The following is a 23,236-nucleotide window of genomic DNA, read 5'->3' on the forward strand; positions in this document are numbered from 1 at the left end:
AGCCGTTGCCTACTAGGGGCTCTTACATACCCGGGCAACGCCGGGCTATGCTGCTAGTTCCTAATAAGAACTGAGTCAGACCATAGTGGTCAGCCAGCCGCACCTAAGCAAGCATGGAAAGAAAGTGGACAAATGATGATGATGATGATGATGATGACTATGATGGTGATAGGAAATGTGTGTGAAGAAGACCCTGCAGAGGCTGACCCCAACTGGACGCTACTTACCATCATCAAATATAACCAACAACGGTGCCACAAGATCACACATCCCTTGAACATAACCGATTTCAAGATGCTCCCAAACATACCTGAAAATAGAAGGAATTATAAAGGGTTTAGGTATTACAAGATGAAACCCGCAGTACTTAGGACTGGACAGGTACTTCCACTGATGTGATGGTCAGTACTAATAACTATCTTTATCTTTTTTATACACTTTTACTTGTTTCAGTTATTTGACTGCGGCCATGCTGGAGCACCGCCTTTAGTCGAGCAAATTGACCCCGGGACTTATTCTTTGGAAGCCGAGTACTTATTCTATCGGTCTCTTTGGCCGAACCGCTAAGTGACAGCGACGTAAACACACCAGCATCGGTTGTCAAGCAATGCCAGAGGGACAAATACAGACACACACACACACACACATATATATACACATATATACGATGGGCTTCTTTCAGTTTCCGTCTACCAAATCCACTCACAAGGCTTTGGTCGGCCCGAGACTATAGTAGAAGACACTTGCCCAAGGTGCCACGCAGTGGGACTGAACCCGGAACCATGTGGTTGGTTAGCAAGCTACTTACCACACAGCCACTCCTGTGCCTATAGGTGCATTAACTTCACTACCATGCACGACTGTATCACCAATGTATACCATATTTTCTGGCATAAAGTTGAATTTTCAGATGAAAATTTATAGTGTAGGAGTGGCTGTATGGTAAATAGCTTGCTTACCAACCACAACACACAGCCCGGTCTGGGAATCGAACTCACTACCTCACGATTGTGAGCCTGATGCCCTAACCATTGAGCCATGCACCTTCACACCATTTAAGCATATGCCTCTCTCCTTCTCTTTCATACACACACACACACACACACCTGGGTCCAACTCCAACGTCTGGCAGCTGACTTGGCAGACACCCATAAAATAATCAACCATCGTACAAAGAATAACTCTGAGCACCTTTTCAAACTCCACCTGTCTAACACCCGTGGACATGTTTACAAAGTCAGAAAACAGCACAGCTCCTTCCATGACTTTAGGAAACATTTTTTCATGCTAAGAGTTGCTGAAGCATGGAACAAACTGCCGGCATCAGTTGTTGGTTGTCGGAGCACTGCATCCTTCAAAACCTCCATGCTTTCTGAGATTCGCCAACACTACACCTGAGCTTTCTCCCCTCCATACACACGCTGAAGCATGGAACAAACTGCCGGCATCAGTTGTTAGTTGTCGGAGCAATGCATCCTTCAAAACTTCCATGCTTTCTGAGATTCGCCAACACTACACTTGATTTTCTCCCCTCCATACACACGCTGAAGCATGGAACAAACTGCCGGCATCAGTTGTTGGTTGTTGGAGCACTGCATCCTTCAAAACTTCCATGCTTCCTGAGATTCGCCAACACTACACCTGATTTTCTCCCCTCCATACACACGCTGAAGCATGGAACAAACTGCCGGCATCAGTTGTTGGTTGTTGGAGCACTGCATCCTTCAAAACTTCCATGCTTCCTGAGATTCGCCAACACTACACCTGATTTCCTCCCTTCCATACACACACAAGCATGTATCTGACTCATACATTGTTCGCTTTCCAGACATTTCTACACTACTCTACATATACTCTGACAAGTTGTGGGGCACCTGAGCACTGTATACAATAATTTCATTATTATTATTATTATTTTTTAAAGAAACGAACGAGTCCCCTTACGTGCACATAATGTTCCTTAACTTGTCGAGGTTTGCGGGGGTGAAATACCAGTAATTTCGGTCACACCTCTGCACGTCCTTATCGATGCGGTGAAGGTTAAGAGCAACATTATCGAGGAGTTCAGGCTAAAAGAGAAATAAGAATACTCTGTAGCGAAACATGACGTGTATGAGGGGTGGGGGATATTGTTGAGGGGTGGAGTGTAGGAGAGTATGAAGGTATGTGAGTGTGGGTAGTGTGAGCAGGTAAGGTAGAGTGTGGGCAATTGAGTGAGAGTGTGGGCAATTGAGTGAGTGTGTGTGTAGTTGAGTGACAGTGTGGGCAATTGAGTGAGGGTGTGTGTAGTTGAGTGAGTGTGTGTGTAGTTGAGTGAGTGTGTGGTCAATTGAGTGAGAGTGTGGGCAGTTGAGTGACATGTGGGCAATTGAGAGAGAGTGTGGGCAATTGAGTGAGTGTGTGGGTAATTGAGTGAGAGTGTGGGCAATTGAGTGAGAGTGTGGGCAATTGAGTGAGAGTGTGGGCAGTTGAGTGACATGTGGGCAATTGAGAGAGAGTGTGGGCAATTGAGTGAGTGTGTGGGTAATTGAGTGAGTGTGTGGGCAATTGAGTGAGAGTGTGGGCAATTGAGTGAGAGTGTGGGCAATTGAGTGAATGTATGGGTAGTTGAGCTGATTGCAAAGCAGACTTCTTGCCATACACCTAAGGTATGTAAATATTTTCTTAACTGAATTAATAAGAAACAAACAAAAAAAAACCATTTAACATGCATGCAATTACACAATCAATGAAATCTGAGAAATTAATGTCCAGGAAGATTTTAATTGAATTATTAATAAGACATAATTAGATTTTGTTGTGTCTTGGGAGAATCTCATTAACACACGCACTGGTTCATTTCCATCATCATCATCATCATCATCGTTTAACGTCCGCTTTCCATGCTGGCATGGGTTAGATGGTTTGGATGAGGTCTGGAGAGCCAGTGGCTGCACCAGGCTCCAATCTGATCTGGCAAGGTTTCTACAGCTGGATGCCCTTCCTAATGCCAACCACTCCGAGAGTGTAGCAGGGGCTTTTTATATGCCACCAACACAAGAGCCAGTTGGCGGGCCTGGCATTGATCACATTTAGAAAGTGTTTTTTATGTGCCACCGGCATGGGGGACCAATCTGGTGGTACTGGCATCGGGCATGTTTGGATGGTGCTTTTTACGTGCCACAGGCACAAGAGCCAGTCAGAGGGCACTGGCATTGGCCACGTTCAGTTGGTGCTTTTTACATGCCACTGGCATGGGAGCCACTCAGGGGGAACTGACCAGAGCCACAATATTGGTTTTACTTGACTCAACAGGTCTTCTCAAGCACATCATATCGCTTGAAGCATCAGGAGTATTCGTAACGGGTCCGGACATGCGTGGCTAACTTATAATAAAGGAGTGGAATTGAACCAGTGTGTGTGTGTTAATAATATTGACATAATGACCATCTCTAGATACAACAAAATTTGTTTCAACACACAAATTCACATAAAGAATCTAGCAAACGAGATACGAAACTGAAGTATAATTAGATTAATTTATTAAATTGATGGAATGAGATGAGATATTATTTTTCAATAAAATTATGAAATTAGGATTAAAATGTTAAAGAGAGAAAGAAAGAAAAAAAGATAAAATGACAACAGAGAATAAAATAGAAGTAAAAAAGATGGACATAAATAGCAGGATAATTAATAAGTCGTTAATATTGATCACATGATACCAAGGGATGATATTTGATGAGGAATTTACCACAAATGGGAATATCGAAAAAAGATAAACGGAATGGAAGAAGATATACAGGAAGATGAAAGAAAGGGACGATTATATTTAGGGGGTTATTTAAATAGGGGCTGGAAAGGGATGTGGGAGTGGAACCACAAATGAGATGAAGGGAGAGGAAGGAAGGAGGGAAGGAGGGATACTGAGACAGAAAGCCACATTGAGATGAAAATTGGAAATGGAATTAAAAAGAAAAAAAAACACCATATACATACATATGCAGCTGATATGTGTGTATAATGTGTTTATACGTGTGTGTATATATATATATTCTTTTATTCTTTTACTTGTGTCAGTCATTTGACTGTAGCCATGCTGGAGCACCACCTTAAAGGGTTTTACGTTGAAGAAGTCACTCCCAGGACTTATTCTTTGTATGCCCAGTACTTATTCTATCGGTTTCTTTTGCCGAACCGCTCAGTTACGGGGACATAAACAGACACAAAGACCCCCTCCACACACAAATATATACATAAACATATATATATATATATATATATATATACGATGGGCTTCTTTCATTTTCCATCTACCAAATCCACTCACAAGGCTTTGGTCAGCCTGTGGCCATAGTAGAAGACACTTGGCCAAAGTGCCCTGCAATGGGACAGCCACTCCTGCACCTATATATATATATATATATTTATGAAAAGTGTGTTCTGTATGATCATATCCAATGGAATCAACAATGGTTAGCATCCAATGAATATGGGAAATCCATCACTAAACCAGGATGAAATGGTTAGCGGTATTTCGTCTGCGTTACGTTGTGAGTTCAAATTCCGCCAAAGTCGACTTTGCCTTTCATCCTTTTGGGGTCGATAAATTAAGTACCAGTTACGCACTGGGGTCGATGTAATCGACTTAATACCTATGTCTGTCCTTGTTTGTCCCCTCTGTGTTTAGCCCCTTGTGGGTAGTAAAGAAATAGGTATTTTGTCTGTCTTTATGTTCTAAGTTAAAATTCTGCTGAGGTTGACTTTGCCTTTCATCCTTTTGGGGGTTGATTAATTAAGTACTAGTTGCGTACTGGGGTCGACCTAATTGACTGGCTCCCACCCCAAAATTTCGGGCCTTGTTCCTAGAGTAGAAAAGATGATATATATATATATATATATATATATATATATATATATATATATATATTATATATATATATACATACATACATACATATATATGTATTGGTTGTTCAGTTTGATAAGTGCTAACGGACACACAAAACTCTTAAACCACGAGTCACTCTGCTGCTTCAGCTAAATATTAATAAAAAATAATATATATATATACATAAATACATACACACGTATATGTGTGTGTGTATATATGGTCACACATACATTGATAAGGAATAAAGAGAATGTTTTAAAAAATATAAAAGAGAAGAAAAAAAAGGGAGACAGACACAATCAATGAATGTAAAAAAGAAATAACAGGAAAAAGGTGAAAGGGAGTTGATGACCTTGCCTAAGGTATGCAATGACTCACCTGAACATACTGTAAATTACAGGTAAGGACTAATAAATAACAGGGTAAGAAGAAAACACCAAACCGCTATATATATATATATATATATCTATATATATATATATATATATAGATATATATATATATATATATACACACACACATATATATATATATATATATATATATAGGGGTTCCATGGTGTTAAGGGTTAAGAAACAATGACACACCCAGAAATTATCTTGGGGGGTAAGGAAAAAAAGCAAGTTATACTTAAGCAATTGGATAAAGAAATTTTAAGGGGAGATAAAAAAAAAACAAACAAACAAACAAAAAATACAAGGGACTAATCGGTCCCTTGTTGGTTTTTTTTTGTTTGTTTTTTGTTTGGTTATGTTTTGTAACCGTCAAAGACCAATCTCAACAGCCTGGGAAAATGCCAAGATGACCATCTTGTGGGAAGATGGATGAAGCCGTCAATTTGTTTGATGTGGATATTTAGAAGTGTTTAACAGTTAGAGAGCTTCTAACGAGTTTCTATTGATCAGTTAACGAGCATCTAATGGTTAGCTATAACCCTTATGCACTTAAAAAAAGGCAACTGTTCCTCTTGTGAACATTATGTATTACCCGATGAGGTTTAATATGGCTGAAACATGCCCAGAGTTATAGGCCCTAACTACTAAACATCACAATACCTTTCCTCTTACCCATCTATCTACCTGAATGTATGTCCATGTATCATTCTATTTTACACCTGTGTCATTGTCGATGCACACGGTGGTCTTGATTGCTGTGAGCTGGCAGAGTCGTTAGCACACCGGACGAAATGCTTAGCGGTATTTCGTCTGCCGCTACGTTCTGAGTTCAAATTCCACCGAGGTCGACTTTGCCTTTCATCCTTTCGGGAGTCGATAAATTAAGTACCAGTTAAGCACTGGGGTCAATGTAATCGACTTAATACCTATGTCTGTCCTTGTTTGTCCTCTCTGTGTTTGGCCCCTTTTGGGTAATAAAGAAATAGGTATTGATTGTTGTTATCATTACTCTCTCACAGTTATTTCCATCATCTCAGCAGCCAGTTGAAGACGAGGCTTTGGAATAATATTTAAAAATGGCTGACTGACCCCTAATCAGCAAGGTTTATCATTAAAACAACTAATGACACATACCATACCCTATTTATGGCCAATCATTCCCAGCCTTTAAGGCGGCCACCTGGCAGAAATGTTAACACGCCGGGCGAAATGCTTAACGCTATTTCATCTGCCGTTACGTTCTGAGTTCAAATTCCGCCGAGGTCAACTTTGCCTTTCATCATTTTGGGGGTCGATTAAATAAGTACCAGTTACGCACTGGAGGTCGATGTTGTTTCAGGAGCTCCGATCTTAGTGGTTGGCATTAGGAAGGGCATCCAGCTGTAGAAACCTTGCCAGATCAGATTGGAGCCTGGCGCAGCCTCCTGGTTTGCCGGTCCTCAGTCAAACCGTCCAACCCATGCCAGCATGGAAAGCAGGCATTAAACAATGATGATTAATTAATGAAACAAATTAGTCAAAGTGGGCATGGCTGTGTGGTTAGGGAGCTTGCTTCCTAGCTATATGGTTTCGGGTTCAGTCTCACTGCGTGGCACTCTGGGTAGGTGTCTTCTGCTATAGCCCCGAGCCGACCGAAGCTTTGTGATGGAATTCAGTAGGTGGAAGTTACTGCTATGTGTGTGTATGTGTGTGTGTAGGTGCTTGTGCCTCTCCGAAAGAGAGAGAGAGGGTGGTGCTGGTAGTAGTAGTAATAATAATATTTAGCAGTGGTAGTAGTCGTTTCATCTTGCACAGCCAGTGAGAAGAGGTATATGCATATATGTATATGTGTGTGCGTATGCATATATATATATTATATATATATATATATATATATATAAAAAGGAAATGAAGAAAATGCTGACAAAATAATTTAAGTAAGGGAGAGTGTATTTAATTAGGTGAAAGTTCTTTACCGGTTGCGCATTTGTTATGCTTATCAAAAGATATTTTTTTAAGAGAGATAGAGTTCCTTTTGATAGATGTTTTTCTCTTAAGAAAAAATAAGAGAAAAAAATCTATCAGAAAGGAACTCTATCTCTCTTAAAAAATATCTTTTGATAAGCATAACAAATGCGCAACCGGTAAAGAACTTTCACCTAATTAAATACACTCTCCCTTACTTAAATTATTTTGTCAGCATTTTCTTCATTTCCTTTTTTTATATATCACAACTCGTGTTCCACATCTCCTTTTTTTAAATATATATATATATATATACATATGCACACACATATATACACACACATATATATATATGCAGGTACGGCACACAAAAACACACGCTGCAAATATTGGTCTGGTCATTGGTAGAAGTACTTACTTTCATTCTCAGCGTCATGTGCTTGACACCCTGGATGATGGATGAAAGAGAAGAGAAAGAGAGAAAGAGAGAGAGAAGGTAGTAGTAGTAGTAGTAGTGGTGGTGATAGTAGTAGTAGCAGTAGTAGTAGTAGTAGTAGTAGTAGGATTCAGTTTCACAGACTTAGAGGCTGGGGGTGTCCCCGCACAAGACGTGGAGGGATGGAGGTGGTGGTGGGGGGCATGGGCAGTGGGTGTGATGGTAGAACAATCAGATGGCAGGCAGCGGTGCCCCGGTGGAAACAGGTGGTTGAAAGATGGTTTTAGGACATGAAACAGTGGAAGACGATCAACGGAAAGAAAAAAAGAAGAAAAAAAAAACGAGATATGAAAAATGTGACGAATGTAATTAAAAGTATAACGAAGATTAAATAATAAAACAAAAGACAATTCTTCGTTATCAAATTATATGTTTTTTTGAGAGGAAATTTTAATACTAGTTTTTTTTTTTTTTTTTGTTAACCATTCCGATGTCAATCTGTCCAAGAGCAAACTTGATTGCATGATACAAAATTACTGTTTTAATTAGATCTAAATTAAAATGGACCATCAAGATTTTGAGTTCGTTTATGTTCCAAACACAAGCTTAAAATAATAACGAGAAAGTTATTTTACTAAAGTCTCCGTCATTAATTTCAAAATTAATTGAATCACAAGCAGTTTATTTCAACAGCTGCCGGCATCAGTTGTTAGTTGTCGGAGCACTGCATCCTTCAAAACTTCCATGCTTTCTGAGATTCGCCAACACTACACCTGATTTTCTCCCCTCCATACACACGCTGAAGCATGGAACAAACTGCCGGCATCGGTTGTTAGTTGTCGGAGCACTGCATCCTTCAAAACTTCCATGCTTCCTAAGATTCGCCAACACTACACCTGATTTTCTCCCCTCCATACACACGCTGAAGCATGGAACAAACTGCCGGCATCAGTTGTTAGTTGTCGGAGCACTGCATCCTTCAAAACTTCCATGCTTCCTGAGATTCGCCAACACTACACCTGATTTCCTCCCCTCCATACACACGCTGAAGCATGGAACAAACTGCCGGCATCAGTTGTTAGTTGTCGGAGCACTGCATCCTTCAAAACTTCCATGCTATCTGAGATTAGCCAACACTACACCTGATCTTCTCCCCTCCATACACACGCTGAAGCATGGAACAAACTGCCGGCATCAGTTGTTAGTTGTCGGAGCACTGCATCCTTCAAAACTTCCATGCTTTCTGAGATTCGCCAACACTACACCTGATCTTCTCCCCTCCATACACACGCTGAAGCATGGAACAAACTGCCGGCATCAGTTGTTGGTTGTCGGAGCACTGCATCCTTCAAAACTTCCATGCTTCCTGAGATTCGCCAACACTACACTTGATCTTCTCCCCTCCATACACACACTGAAGCATGGAACAAACTGCCGGCATCAGTTGTTAGTCGTCGGAGCACTGCATCCTTCAAAACTTCCATGCTTCCTGAGATTCGCCAACACTACACCTGATCTTCTCCCCTCCATACACACACTGAAGCATGGAACAAACTGCCGGCATCAGTTGTTAGTTGTCGGAGCACTGCATCCTTCAAAACTTCCATGCTTCCTGAGAGATTTGCCAACACTACACCTGATTTTCTCCCCTCCATACACACACAAGCATGTATCTGACTCAAACATTGTTCGCTTTCCAGACATTTCTACATTACTGCATGTAATTTATATGCACTTTCTGACAAGTTGTGGTGCACCTGAGCACTGGATACAATAATTTCATTATTATTATTATTATCATTATTATTATATAAGATTTTGAGTTCGTTTATGTTCCAAACACAAGCTTAAAATAATAACGAGAAAGTTATTTTACTAAAGTCTCCTTCATTAATTTCAAAATTAATTGAATCACAAGCAGTTTATTTCAACAGAAATATTCTAACAAAAGGGGTTTATGTCTGTATGTAATACAGGGGCCATATAGGTTGTGTACACAACCTGGGTAACACATAGCTTCCCCGGGTACTGTTTATATTGACTTTCAGCAGACGTGGGTGGGTCTGGTTTGATCATGATGGCTAATAGCTTCTTTAACCTTTTTCATACCAATCCACCTGAGACCACCCCCACTGGTTCTATGATACAAACTTCCTGTTTTAAAGTAATCTAAATTAAAACTGTCCATTAAAATTTCGTTTTAATTAATGTTCCAAACTCCAGATTGATTAATTAATGACAAAGCTGTTTCCCTAAATTTTTCATTATTTTCAAATTAACTGGAACAAAGGAAAATGTGGATCAACAGAAATATGGGAACAAAAAAGATTAATTAAAAGAAAAACAGTACCTTTAATTAATATAAATCGTAAATTAGATTACAGTTGTAGATGGTTTAAACCTTATTTTTGAAGATAAAGAATTTTACAGGATTCACAGACATATTACAATTCAATCATTTGGATCTCTAGCAGACTGGTTCAAGAGTTTTATTCTTTAATATGAATGCGGTATCAGGCTGGATTTGAACTAGGAATCGCAATTTTGACAGTAAGGATAACAAAGACCTAATCTACTAAGCCACTGGATGAAGACCGTTCTAAGTCTACAAAGACAGTAAGAATACAGTGTAGTGTTGGCATGGCAACAGTACAAAGAATTATTGCTAAGGACTTAACCCTTTAGTATTTAAACCGGCCCAAAAATGCTTCCTGCTTTATGTTCTAACTGGCCAGATCAAGCCTATCATACCTACCCTTCAATGCCATTATAAAATATACAGTCACATCATCAAAATTTCAAAGCTGCAAAACAATGCAGGATTAATTAAAAACAATTTGAATGAAAAAGGGTTACCTTTGACAGAATAATCTGAATGCTAAAGGGTTAAACATGTGCAAACTTTGTTCTGAAGGTGCTTAGCAAGGGGCATCCTGGGGTAATGAATTACTTCACAGTGATGGGCAGCAAAACGGCCCCTCAGCCTCCCTACAGCCTGGGCTTTGCTGAAGGAGAATCTGAAGGACAGTCATTTTGGAAATGAAGGAGGCTGTGACAAGGGCCCTGGATATCTTCACTTTGGAGGGCTTCCATGGGGCCTTCACAAAAAGTGGCTGGGGTGCTACAACAAGTGCACTGAAGTCAGAAGGTCTTACTTTGAAGGAAATTAGGGTTTTGTAGTTCTTTGAAACGAATAAATGTCTCTCCTGAAAATGTCTGAAGACTTCCAGAATGCATCTTGTGTATTGCTGACAAAAAATAGTCAAAATGAAGTGTGCCATTATCACCATCATTTAACGTCTATTTTCCATGCTGGTATGTCATGGCTGGCTTGGCAGGATCGAGCTCCAGTGTCATAGTTTCTACAACTAGATGCTCAGGATCTTTACCTTTTGACCGACAGATTTAAAAAATAATATTTTGTAACTGAACACTTTCAAACTTCGGACACTGGTAGAATGTGTCATATAAAACATCTTTTACCCTTAGCATTTTTGAGAAAAACTTATATTTACGAAGTAATTTCACGTTAAAGTTCTCGTATTTCGGTAATTTCAACCAATCAATGACGTTTTTATTTTTTAAAAATTTTATCTAGTTTCAGCTCACGAGCTGTGGCCATGCTGGGGCACCACCATTACATATTTCTTTTACATTCTTATTTTCATAATTGTCATTTTACTTATAACTACAGCTTTTCAGTTTTAAAACCCATAAAAAAATTATTTTTGAGTGGCTTTCAGTGACTGGAACAGATTAATTATATTTTAGTTAATTTCAATGGGGAAACTTGATTTGTAAAACGAGTAAATCGTAAGACGAACTTGGTCATGGAACGAACCAAACTTGTACTACGAGGTATCACTGTATATATATATATATATATATATATATATATATATATATATATATATATATATATATATGGAAGCACTCCGTCAGTTACGACGACGAGGGTTCCGGTTGATCCGATCAACGGAACAGCCTGCTCGTGAAATTAACGTGTAAGTGGCTGAGCACTCCACAGACATGTGTACCCTTAACGTAGTTCTAGGGGATATTCAGTGTGACACAGAGAGTGACAAGGCCGGCCCTTTGAAATACAGGTACAACAGAAACAGGAAGTAAGAGTGCTGAAAGAGTACAGCAGGGATCACCACCATCCCTGCCGGAGCCACGTGGAGCTTTTTAGGTGTTTTCGCTCAATAAACACTCACAACGCCTGGTCTGGGAATCGAAACCGTGATCCTACGACCGCGAGTCCGCTGCCCTAACCACTGGGCCATTGCGCCTCCACACATATATATATACATACACACACACACACATTTCTGAAGTAAATATACACTGTAAAGGTAACTAGTTCAATTCCAGCCTGGGAACCTGTGCTGAGATTAATGCTATGGGTACATAAAGTATCAGTCTAAGAAATAAGTTGTACCTAGGGTAGGGGGGTCAGAGATCATTCTGAGACCCAAAAAGGTAAAATATTAAGGATTTTAAAAAACAACTTAATATTGAGAGAAATTAATAAAAGAGAAAAAAATAATTAAAAAATGATAGAAGCAAATTAAGAGAAATTGTGAGATAATGAGGTGGTGATGTGATAAAGTCGTTTACGTGTGTGAATTGGAGATGGATGCATAACGATGTTTGATAGGTTGGGAGAGAGAAGTACTTACAGAATAGATACCACCGTTGGAGGCAGGTGATGCCGGGGAGATCAGACTTTCTTTTGATGCTGACAAACGTTGAGCTGTTTCTGAAGGAATACAACAACAACAATATATATATAAATTAGAAAAAAAACAAACTACCTTTTATCAATTCAACAATGAAGAAATTTAATTATAGGAGTGGCTGTGTGGTAAGTAGCTTGTTTACCAACCACATGGTTCCGGGTTCAGTCCCACTGCATGGCACCTTGGGCAAGTGTCTTCTACTATAGCCTCGGGCCGACCAAAGCCTTGTGAGTGGATTTGGTAGACGGAAACTGAAAGAAGCCCGTTGTATATATGTATGTATATATATATAAGTGTGTGTGTTTGTGTGTCTGTGTTTGTCCCCCTAGCATCGCTTGACAACCGATGCTGGTGTGTTTACGTCCCTGTAACTTAGCGGTTCGGCAAAAGAGACCGATAGAATAAGTACTGGGCTTACAAAAGAATAAGTCCCGGGGTCGAGTTGCTCGACTAAAGGCGGTGCTCCAGCATGGCCGCAGTCAAATGACTGAAACAAGTAAAAGAGTAAAAGAGTAAAATACCATATAAAAAAAATTACATCCTATAGAAAAAATTAAATATAAGATAAAAACATATACTAATGATTAAATACAATTAAATTTTTTCATTGTGGAATTGATAAAAGGTGGGTTTTTTTCTAATTTATATATATATATATATTATATTTTGTGAAATTTGATTTAGTATTTCTAAATTGAATTTTTCCCTGGAAGTTTGGAATAATATTCCCTAATATTATATATATATATATACACACACACACACACACATATATACATACATATGTATGCAAGAGACATATGTATATATGGCTTCTTTCAGTTTCCACCGACCAATTCTACTCACAAAACTTTGGTGAGCCTGGGGCTATACTAAAAGATACTTACCCAAAGTGCCACACGGCAGGCCTGAACCCAAGATGACATGGTTGGCAACCAAATGTCTTAACCCCACAACCATGAGCAAGAAGAATATATTGAAAAATGAAAAAGAAAAAAGAAAGAAATAAAAAGGCGCAGGAGTGGCTGTGTGGTAAGTAGATTGCTTCCCAACCACATGGCTCCGGGTTCAGTCCCACTGCGTGGCATCTTGGGCAAGTGTCTTCTGCTATAGACCCGGGCCGATCAATGCCTTGTGAGTGGATTTGGTAGATGAAAACTGAAAGAAGCCTGTCGTATATATGTATATATATATATATGTGTGTGTGTATGTGTGTGTGTTTGTGTGTTTGTTCCCCCAGCATTGCTTGACAACCGATGCTGGTGTGTTTACATCCCCGTCACTTAGCGGTTCGGCAAAAGAGACCGATAGAATAAGTACTGGGCTTACAAAAAGAATAAGTCCCGGGGTCGATTTGCTTGACTAAAGGCGGTGCTCCAGCATGGCCGCAGTCAAATGACTGAAACAAGTAAAGATAAAGAATACACTCACCAGATCCCGAGGGATTCACGAAACTGTCCCCTTTTTTCTCTGCTTGTTCATCATCCTCTTGGACATCAATCAAGTCTTGAGGCTGGTTCCCTCGAGAGGGCTCGCTCAGTTCTCCCCCGCTAAAATCGTCGTCGACACCGGCGCTGTCCAGGGATGATTTCGTAACAATGATGCCTCGCTCTATACTTCCTTCATGAGTTAGCTTCGAAATATCGGTGCCTTCCGAATCTCCGGCAGAATCCAGCTTGGAGCGGTCGGCCAGGGAGCCGGGCCGTGCGATGGAGTCCCCGAGGCCGTCGTCTGGGCTGCTGTCCGGAACAATGCTGCTCTGGCTCGCGGGACGGCCTCCAACACTATGGACATCCGTCTGGGTGTCTTGATCGGATTTCGGGGCCGCAGCGGAATAATTGTAGATCTCCCGACTGTTGTTGCTGCTCCACTTCGGCTCAGCAGTGGGAGTCGTTCCGGCGGTGGAACTTTCTTCAGGAAGCGTTTCCGGATGGGACGAGTCTTCTGAGTCAAAGCTCGTGGATATGAAGACGTCATTGCTGAGATTTGAATCCTTACGTACCAACGGTATGTGTCCGTTACTCTCCGATGATAACTTAGCTAAGTTAGCAGCCATAATCTCTTTGTCTCTCTGCCTGACGATCGCCTCAACAGCCAGCCACTCGGACATCGTCTGTTCGTATGCGGTGTGGACGACGATGTCAGCAGCTTCCCTTTCCTTTTCCGTACTGTCGAAACCATAATGGCCAAGTAAGTATGGCCAAACCTGAAATTAAATAAAAATAGCAGCAGTAGTAGTAGTATTAGTAGTAGTAGTATTAGTAGTAGTAGTATTAGCAGTAGTAGTATTAGTATGAGTAGTAGTAGTATTAGTATTAGTAGTAGTAGTATTAGTAGTAGTAGTAGTAGTAGTAGTATTAGTATGAGTAGTAGTATTAGTATGAGTAGTAGTAGTAGTATTAGTAGTAGTGGTAGTAGTAGTAGTAGTATTAGTAGTAGTAGTATTAGTAGTAGTAGTATTAGTTGTAGTATTAGTAGTAGTAGTAGTAGTAGTAGTAGTAGTAGTAATAATGATAATAATGCCTCCTCATTGATATGACTGTCCCAATCGATATAAACGTATCTGTCAAAACCTACCAATAAACTGAGCAAATATAAAGATCTTGAAATAGAAATTAGCAAAATGTGGAAGCTGAAGACTGTTGTCATAGGTGCCCTTGGGATGATAGCAAAAGGGGCTGATTGCTACCTAGCTCAGATACCAGGAAACCCCAAAATGGCAGAAATTCAAAATCACAAAAATTTGGAGAATGAAAACCGTAAAGGTTTTGCCGATAATAATTGGTGCATTGGGAACTGTGAGTAAAGATATAGAGAAATGGTTAAAGGAGACTGGAATAGAATGCTCAGTAGAACTTCTTCTATACAGAAAGTTTACCTCTTAGGGACAGATTATCAGGAGGGTCTTAAACCTTTTGTTACTAACCCGGCCAAAACCGGCTCTGGCTCTGTAGTACAAATGTCTTGTTTTCATAAGTTTTGAATTAAAATCCTCCACCAAACCTTAGTCACAATTTATGTTCCTAACACTAGCTGAATGATAACTAAGTTATTTTACTAAATTCTTTGTTATATTTGAAGTAATTGAAAGAAACACAGAGCATCTCAACAGAAGAAATATGGTAACAAAAGGGTTAAAATATATAATAGAGAAACAATTATTAATCCTTTTGATACCAACCTGGCTGAAACCACCTCTGACTGTGGTACAAATGTCTTGTTTGCATAAGTTCTGAATTAAAATCTTCCACCAAACCTTAGTCACAATTTATGTTCCTAACACTAGCTGAATGATAACTAAATTATTTTACTAAATTCTTTGTTATATTTAAAACTAATCGAAAGAAACACAGAGCATCTCAAAATAAATACAGTAATGAAAGGGTTAAGCATTTGATAGACTATTGAAAGATTGTGGATTGTTATAGGTAGGAACCCGCTACCCACATAAATTCTACCAGGAAAAAGAAATGACCCCAATAAAGGGTTGGTTTTGTCAAATAAGTGAAAAGTTCAGAGTGAGAGGAGGGTAAATTTCTGAAGGAAAGGGAAGTGTGGGGTGGGGTGGGGGGCAAAAGAGCTAAAAGATTGGGATGGGGGGGAGTGAATTTGCGGGGACAATGGAATGTCTGAGAGAGAGAGACTCACCTGTTTTCTGATGTCATGAGAGACTCCACCATAGTAAACCAAGCGATACATTTCATCAGGATTTGGTATCTGGAGATATTACAGCAGAACGTTAATTAATTAATTAATACCAATATTACACCTTCATTGTTAATTACATTTCTATCAGTAAAAGGTAAGGGGATTGCACCTCAAAAGTTACCCTCCGAGGCGCAAGTCCGGGAAAGGTTGTTTATGGAAGACCAGCAGTCGCCCATGCATACTAGCCTCCCCTCTACACGCCACCAATGTTATCCAAGGGAAAGGCAAAGGGGCCAATACAGAGAAAGGGAGAGAGAGAGAAAGAGAGAGAGAGAGAAATAGAGAGAAGAATTAATTACTTTACCTTTCCATCAATACAAATACTGGCCCATTTCTCAGGTGTGAGCCCCAAGGTGGCATTGTTTGGTTGTACAGGTGAGATGATATTGTGATGGACTAAACCGGACAGATGGGTGCGTACAGTCTTCAAGTGGCGGCAATGAGCGAGCCCTGGGGACGAGAAACAGAAGAAAACACCAGGGGTAACTTAATCACTGACAGCATAAAACAAAATGTGTGTGTGTGTATGTGTGTCCCCACACCACTGCTTGACAACCAGTGTTGGTGTGTTTACATCCCTGCTACTTAATGGTTCAGCAAAAGGGATAAATAGAATAAAGATCAAGCTTTAAAAAAATATTTACAGGAGCTGGTTTGTTTGGCTAAACCCCTTCAAGGCAGTGCCCCAGCATGGCCACAGTCCAGTGTTGGTGTGTTTACATCCCCCCGTAACATCGGGGGGTCTGGCGAAAGAGACCAACAGAGGAAGTTTGTTTTGTTTTGTTTCTTTGTTCGTTCCTACTCGAGCCATGCCTGGCTCATAAGGGCCAGTTTCCCGGTTTCCTTGGCATATAGGTTCCCCACCTGGACGGGATGCTGGCGGAATTCGAACAGAGAATGTAACAGCAGACGAAATACCGCTAAGCATTTCACCCAGGATGCTAACGTTTCTGCTAGCATGCTGCCTTTCAAGTGTGGCGTATTGCCAGGGGTCTCGGTCACCATAACTGCCTCTGTGAGGCCCTAGGTTTATAGGCTGCTTTTTATGTGCTACTGGCATTTGTCAAAAGCGATTTTCATCCCCAAATTCTGTAGTTTCCTGTTATCATCATCATCATCGTTTAACGCAGTGGTTTTCAACCAGGGTTCCGCGGAACCTTTGGGTTCTGCCAGCACAGTCCAGGGGTTCCGCAAGAGGTTACAAAACTGTTAAAATCGGCAGTAATTTTTAATTCTCCTGTGCAGATATGTGTGCATAAGACTATTAAATTATTGCACAGGTGCCAGGGGAGGCTGGCAGCGGCCATGATCAGCTGGTAGTTTTTACGTGCCACCGGCACGGAAGCCAGTCAAGGCAGCCCTGGAATCGGCCACGTTCGGATTGTGCTGTTTATGTACCACTGGCACAGGTATCACAACTACAATTTCCATTTGATTTTTTGATGTTGATGTTATGTATATATTAATTAATTAATTAACGAGTGTGATTAGTACTTACATCCATAAAAAGCTCTGGAGATGATCTGTTTCTTCATTGTGTCACACAGTTGTTTGATTGTGGCTCTGCTTGGAAAGGGAATAACAATAAAAATATTCAAAATATCTGTATTTACATAATGCATGTGTGTGTTTGATTTCGTTTATATACCTCAAGCTAATATATATACCTCGTTTATATACCTTGAGCCTCTGATTCATATTTCAATTTATTCTGTGCCATGAGACGTTGGGACATGTCAGCAGATAATTTTCAGGCGTAGGAGTGGCTGTGAGGTAAGTAGATTGTTTACGAACCACATGGTTCCGGGTTCAGTCCCACTGCGTGGCACCTTGGGCAGGTGTCTTCTGCTATAGCCTCGGGTTAACCAATGCCTTGTGAGTGCATTTGGTAGACGGAAACTGAAAGAAGCCCGTCGTATATACGTACATATATATATATATGTATGTGTGTGTATGTGTTTGTGTGTCTGTGTTTGTACTGCCAACATTGCTTGACAACCGATGCTGGTGTGTTTACGTCCCCGTAACTTTGTGGTTCGGCAAAAGAGACCGATAGAATAAGTACTGGGCTTACAAAGAATAAGTCCTGGGGTCTATTTGCTCGACTAAAGGCGGTGCTCCAGCATGGCCACAGTCAAATGACTGAAACAAAGTAAAAAAAAAACATTCAGCATATAGACATAGTCAGCAATATGGCTGGCAGCAAGCCTTGTTCAGTCTGTGGCACTGATGTCTCCAAGAAGGGACCTATGTCAGTTGTCTCCCCTTGCTTATAACTTACTTTCAAGGGTTTTTAACCCTAGGCACGCTGAGAAGGTATACCCTGATGCCTAAAACACAGCTGACAAACTAACAACATACACACCTTGTATGTGTCCGATTTTGTTTATTTATATATATATATATAGGCGCAGGAGTGGCTGTGTGGTAAGTAGCTTGCTAACCAACCACATGGTTCCAGGTTCAGTCCCACTGCATGGCATCTTGGGCAAGTGTCTTCTGCTATAGCCCCGGGCCGACCAATGCCTTGTGAGTGGATTTGGTAGACGGAAACTGAAAGAAGCCTGTCGTATATATTTATATATATATATAATATTGCTTGACACCGATACTGGTGTGTTTACGTCCCCATCACTTAGCGGTTCAGCAAAAGAGGCTGATAGAATAAGTACTGGGCTTACAAAGAATAAGTCCCGGGGTCGATTTGCTTGACTAAAGGCGGTGCTCCAGCATGGCCGCAGTCAAATGACTGAAACAAGTAAAAGAGTAAAGAGAATGTGTGTGTGAGATTTGTGTGTGTGTGTGTGTGTGTGTAGGCATGGCTGTATGGTTAAGAAGCTTGTTGTATTCAGACTCATAAGGTTGTAGGTTCAATTCCTGACCTAGACAGACAATGTGTCTTTGAGCAAAGCGTTTCATTTCAGAAGCAGCACCGGATAGAGAAACGAACAGCGCCAACTTATTGCACCTATCAACAACAAAGTGAACTGAGCCATCAACAAAGCTATCACATACACAGTGTGCTATCACTGCCTCCCCCCCACTTCATGAATGCAAAAGATGTTACGGACTGACGTGACGTACACAAAACCTCCATTTACCTGTGATTAGATGCAACTCGTGAAAGACAGGTGTTGTTCTGTTCCTCCTGGGACCGGGCATACGACTGCATAGTTGACTGTGTCGGTGGTACTGGGTCAACCGTTTGGAATGGCCAGGGGAAGTTGTCCATCTTCACATTCAGCTTTGGGTCCAACATTTCGGGGGCTGAAGAGACAGAGAAGACATTAATGTTAAGTTTCACTTTGGGAAGAAGACCAAAGGGTCCGTCCCCTTGGAAGATACAAGGACCAACTCAAAGCGACACTAATAGCCCCTGGAATTGAACCCAAATCGTTTGAGACACCAGCCAGAGACTGTACCAGGTGGTGTTGTTGAGCATTAAGAAATGTTACTTATGTATGAGAGCAGTAGTAGCAGTGGTGGTAGTGGTGGTAGTGGTGGTAGTGGTGGTAGTGGTGGTGGTGGTAGTGGTGGTGGTGGTGGTAGTGGTGGTGGTGGTAGTGTTGAGTGTGGGTAAAGAGTTGTCAAATATGTTCTCATTATCAGTTGAGTGAGAGTGTGAGTGAGGGTAGCAGTAAGAGTGGTGGTTTTTGAGAGCATGGTAAGAGATGTCAGTGAAAGGGGTCACTTTCAGATAAGTGTGTAGCAGCAGCAGTAGTAGTAGTGATCATGGTGGTGGTGGTGGTGTTGAGGGCAAGGTGAAGTGTCACATTAGAGAGTAGTAGTGGTAGTGATGGTGGTGGTAGTGGTGGTGGTGGTAGTGGTGGTGGTGGTAGTGGTGGTGGTGGTAGTGGTGGTGGTGGTGGTAGTGATGGTGGTGGTTTTGGTGGTGGTGGTGGTAGTGGTGGTGGTGGTAGTGAGGGTGATGGATTTTGCGTGTAAGCCAGAGAGAGGTGTGTCACTTACGAATGTTCTCAGGTTTAAAAGTGGCCACGATTCGGAACACGTAGTCGGTCGCTTCTTCCTCGTCTGTACTGGAGCTGCTGGTACTCCCTTCCTTGCTGGACATTTTGTTGCATTTACGACGGAGCTTTGGAAATACTTTCCCTGATAAAAAGAAAAATGAAAAAAAACAGAAGCAACGATAAGATGGATGGCACCAAAAACAATTTGGATCTCTTCCGGTGAAAACACATCTTTAAAGGTACCACTTTAGTGTAGTACGGTCTGTGAGGTTGGGGCATTCAGCTCATGATTGTAAAGCTGTGATTTTGATTCCTGTCGGTGCACTGCATCCTTGAGCAAGATACTTCACTTCAGTGTGCTCAGCAATGAGCTATAACTCTAATTTAAAGGGCCAACCTTGTCACATACATTGTTTCCCATTGAGCTCTTCACATCTGAAGAGTTAGCCTTCTGTATCTGTTTTGATTTGTACTATGCAATTTATAATATACTGTGAAGTGGTTGGCATTTGGAAGGGCATCCAGGTGTAAAAACCATGACAAAACTAACCTCATCTGTGCTGGTTCCACGTAAAAAAAAACACTGAGTCCACTCTGCAGAGTGGTTGGTGTTAGGAAGGGAATCCAGCTGTAAAAAACCTGCCAAAACAGACAGAGTAGCATAGGGTAGTTTTTCTACCTGGTCAGCAACTGTCAACCATCCTACCCATGCATGCGTGGAAGATCGACATTAAACAATGATGATGAAGTGGTGAAGCACGACCTTCAAACATTAGGCCTCACCGAGATAATGACCAGTAACTGAGACTTTTGGAAATATGCTGTGCTTGAGAAGACCCGGCAAGCCAAGTGAGACCATAACCTTGTGGCCTATGCCAGGGGTGTAACCAGCCCACTTATGCGTACATTCCCTTCATTGGACACTGCTTGCAAAGACCTGTTGAGGCAAGTGAAATCGAAATCAAATTCGATGATTGGCATCCGTGCTAGTGGAGCACTAAGAACACCATCCAGATAACTGGTGTCTGTGCCCATGGCACGTAAAAAGCACCGTTCAAGCGTGATCGTTATCAGTATTGCCTTGCTGGCACTTGTGCCGGTGTGCAGGTGGCACATAAAAAAAACACCATTTGGGTGTGGCCGTTGCCAGTACCGCCTGACTGGCCCTCGTGCCGGTGGCGCGTAAAAGCACCCACTACACTCTTGGAGGGGTTGGCGTTAGGAAGGGCATCCAGCTGTAGAAACTTTGCCAGATCAAGAGTGGAGCCTGGTGCAGCCATCTGGTTCACCAGTCCTCAGTCAAAGCATCCAACCCCTGCTAGCATGGAAAGCGGATGTTAAACGATGATGATTCATAACTTAGTGATGGTAGTGGTGGTGATGGTGGTAGTAGTGAGGGAACAAGCACTCCAGACATCTTCAACAAACACTCCACGATATCTCTATTCAATAATTCCTACGACCTGTAGCGGGGGTTGAACCTGAGACCATGTAATTGCAAAACAAGTTGTTTAACCACACAACCGTGGGAGAGAATTTCAGTTGGAAAAAACTTACCTTTCCCTCGCTGTGACCAGAGAGGGGGGTCGAGTTGTCCGTGGGGTAGGAGTCCGTTTTCCAGACAGGACAAGAAGGCTAACAGGTGACCGCCTTTGGGGAAGTGGATAGGAGGCCGCTGGACTCCATCTTGGCCGACAAGCACGATTGTTCCACCATAATCGGCTGAAAAAAATGAGACAGAGATTTATAATGAGTAATTGTATAGGACTTACCGTTGTTCAGATGTATTCGGCACATTAAATATACTGCATGTTTAATATTACTTACAGGGTACCTGTACACAATATGTACAGGTACCCTGTGTATGCACTGTGTACGCAGCTCTTCAACAATAGATGTACACATCACATGCAGATGCATATAGATCATAATTTATGCATACCTCACATGTATACACACTTTAAATTATGCATACTTCCCATGTACACGTGGTCTGATCAGTAAGTATCCATACTGTTGCTATAGTAACAAAACTAAAATACACAGAGTGATGCTGTTTGGCACAGATTGACCTTGAACTCTGCTGTGCATGTGCACAAAGTTTTAACGTCCTAGCTCACTTCCATTGTTTACAGCAGTGCTTGGAAGGAACGTGTGTAGCATGTGATTGTCGCATTGACCATGACAGAGAAATTTGAGCAGAGAATCTGCATCAAATTTTGCTAAAAGGTTGGCGATACCTGCTCAGAGGCCTATTATACATACTTTACTAGTACATAAATCCCACATTTTAAACGCTGAACCTGGAACCATGTGGTTGGGAAGCATGCTTCTTATTTCTTTACTACCCACAAGGGGCTAAACACAGAGGGGACAAACAAGGACAGACAAACGGATTATATTGACCCCAGTGCGTAACTGGTACTTATTTAATTGACCCCGAAACGATGAAAGGCAAAGTTGACCTCTGCAGAATTTGAACTCAGAACATAGCGGCAGACGAAATACCTATTTCTTTATTACCCACAAGGGGCTAAACATAGAGGGGACAAACAAGGATAGACAGACATGGATTAAGTCGATTATATTGACCCCAGTGCGCAACTGGTACTTAATTTATCGACCCCGAAAGGATGAAAGGCAAAGTCAACCTCGATGGAATTTGAACTCAGAACGTAATGGCAGATGAAATACCGCTAAGCATTTCGCCCGGCGTGCTAACGTTTCTGCCAGCTCGCTACCTTGGGAAGCAAGCTTCTTACCACACAGCCATGCTTGTAAATTTCAAGAGAAGGAGAGAGGGGGAGTGTGTGTTTGTGAATGAGTCAGTGGATGACATAGAGAAAGTCATTAGCTCATCGTCACCATGGTAATCGTTAAGGCAGAGGTTTCCTACTTACGTTGCTGGTGACAGTGGATGTAAACAATTTCATCGACGTATATAGTCAAAGCATAATCCCAATATAAACTGCAATAAAAAACAACAATAATGTCAACATACAACAAACAACATCAAATCAAACATCATCGCATAAATATAAATACAGTGATGGCAACACATTACAACAATACTAAGCAAAATAATATTACATAGTACACCAACATAAACTATAATGTAGATACAAAGTAAATTGGTCTATTTCATTACTAATTTATTGGGTATTTATGCA

At 41.2% G+C, this 23,236-nt stretch overlaps 1 protein-coding gene across 9 annotated transcripts in view; it reads right to left on the reverse strand.

The window, feature by feature from the left end:
• LOC115226211 (small G protein signaling modulator 1-like) overlaps positions 1-23,236 on the reverse strand; it is a 107,301-nt gene that overhangs the window by 6,251 nt on the left and 77,814 nt on the right. For 5 of the 9 annotated variants that reach the window (XM_036514842.1, XM_036514841.1, XM_036514839.1 and 2 more), the window contains 12 exons: positions 22,967-23,034; positions 21,624-21,788; positions 20,068-20,208; positions 19,200-19,365; positions 17,597-17,664; positions 16,403-16,548; positions 16,039-16,107; positions 13,822-14,596; positions 12,331-12,410; positions 7,631-7,660; positions 1,945-2,069; positions 228-310 (listed from right to left, as the gene is read on the reverse strand). In XM_036514842.1, the coding sequence (XP_036370735.1) occupies positions 228-310; positions 1,945-2,069; positions 7,631-7,660; positions 12,331-12,410; positions 13,822-14,596; positions 16,039-16,107; positions 16,403-16,548; positions 17,597-17,664; positions 19,200-19,365; positions 20,068-20,208; positions 21,624-21,788; positions 22,967-23,034 (1,916 nt within the window). The remainder of the gene's footprint in view (positions 1-227; positions 311-1,944; positions 2,070-7,630; positions 7,661-12,330; positions 12,411-13,821; positions 14,597-16,038; positions 16,108-16,402; positions 16,549-17,596; positions 17,665-19,199; positions 19,366-20,067; positions 20,209-21,623; positions 21,789-22,966; positions 23,035-23,236) is intronic. The other 4 variants (XM_036514843.1, XM_036514845.1, XM_036514840.1 and 1 more) reach the window with 3 other exon arrangements.

Source organism: Octopus sinensis, linkage group LG29, assembly GCF_006345805.1.
Source record: "Octopus sinensis linkage group LG29, ASM634580v1, whole genome shotgun sequence".
NCBI lineage: Eukaryota > Metazoa > Mollusca > Cephalopoda > Octopoda > Octopodidae > Octopus > Octopus sinensis.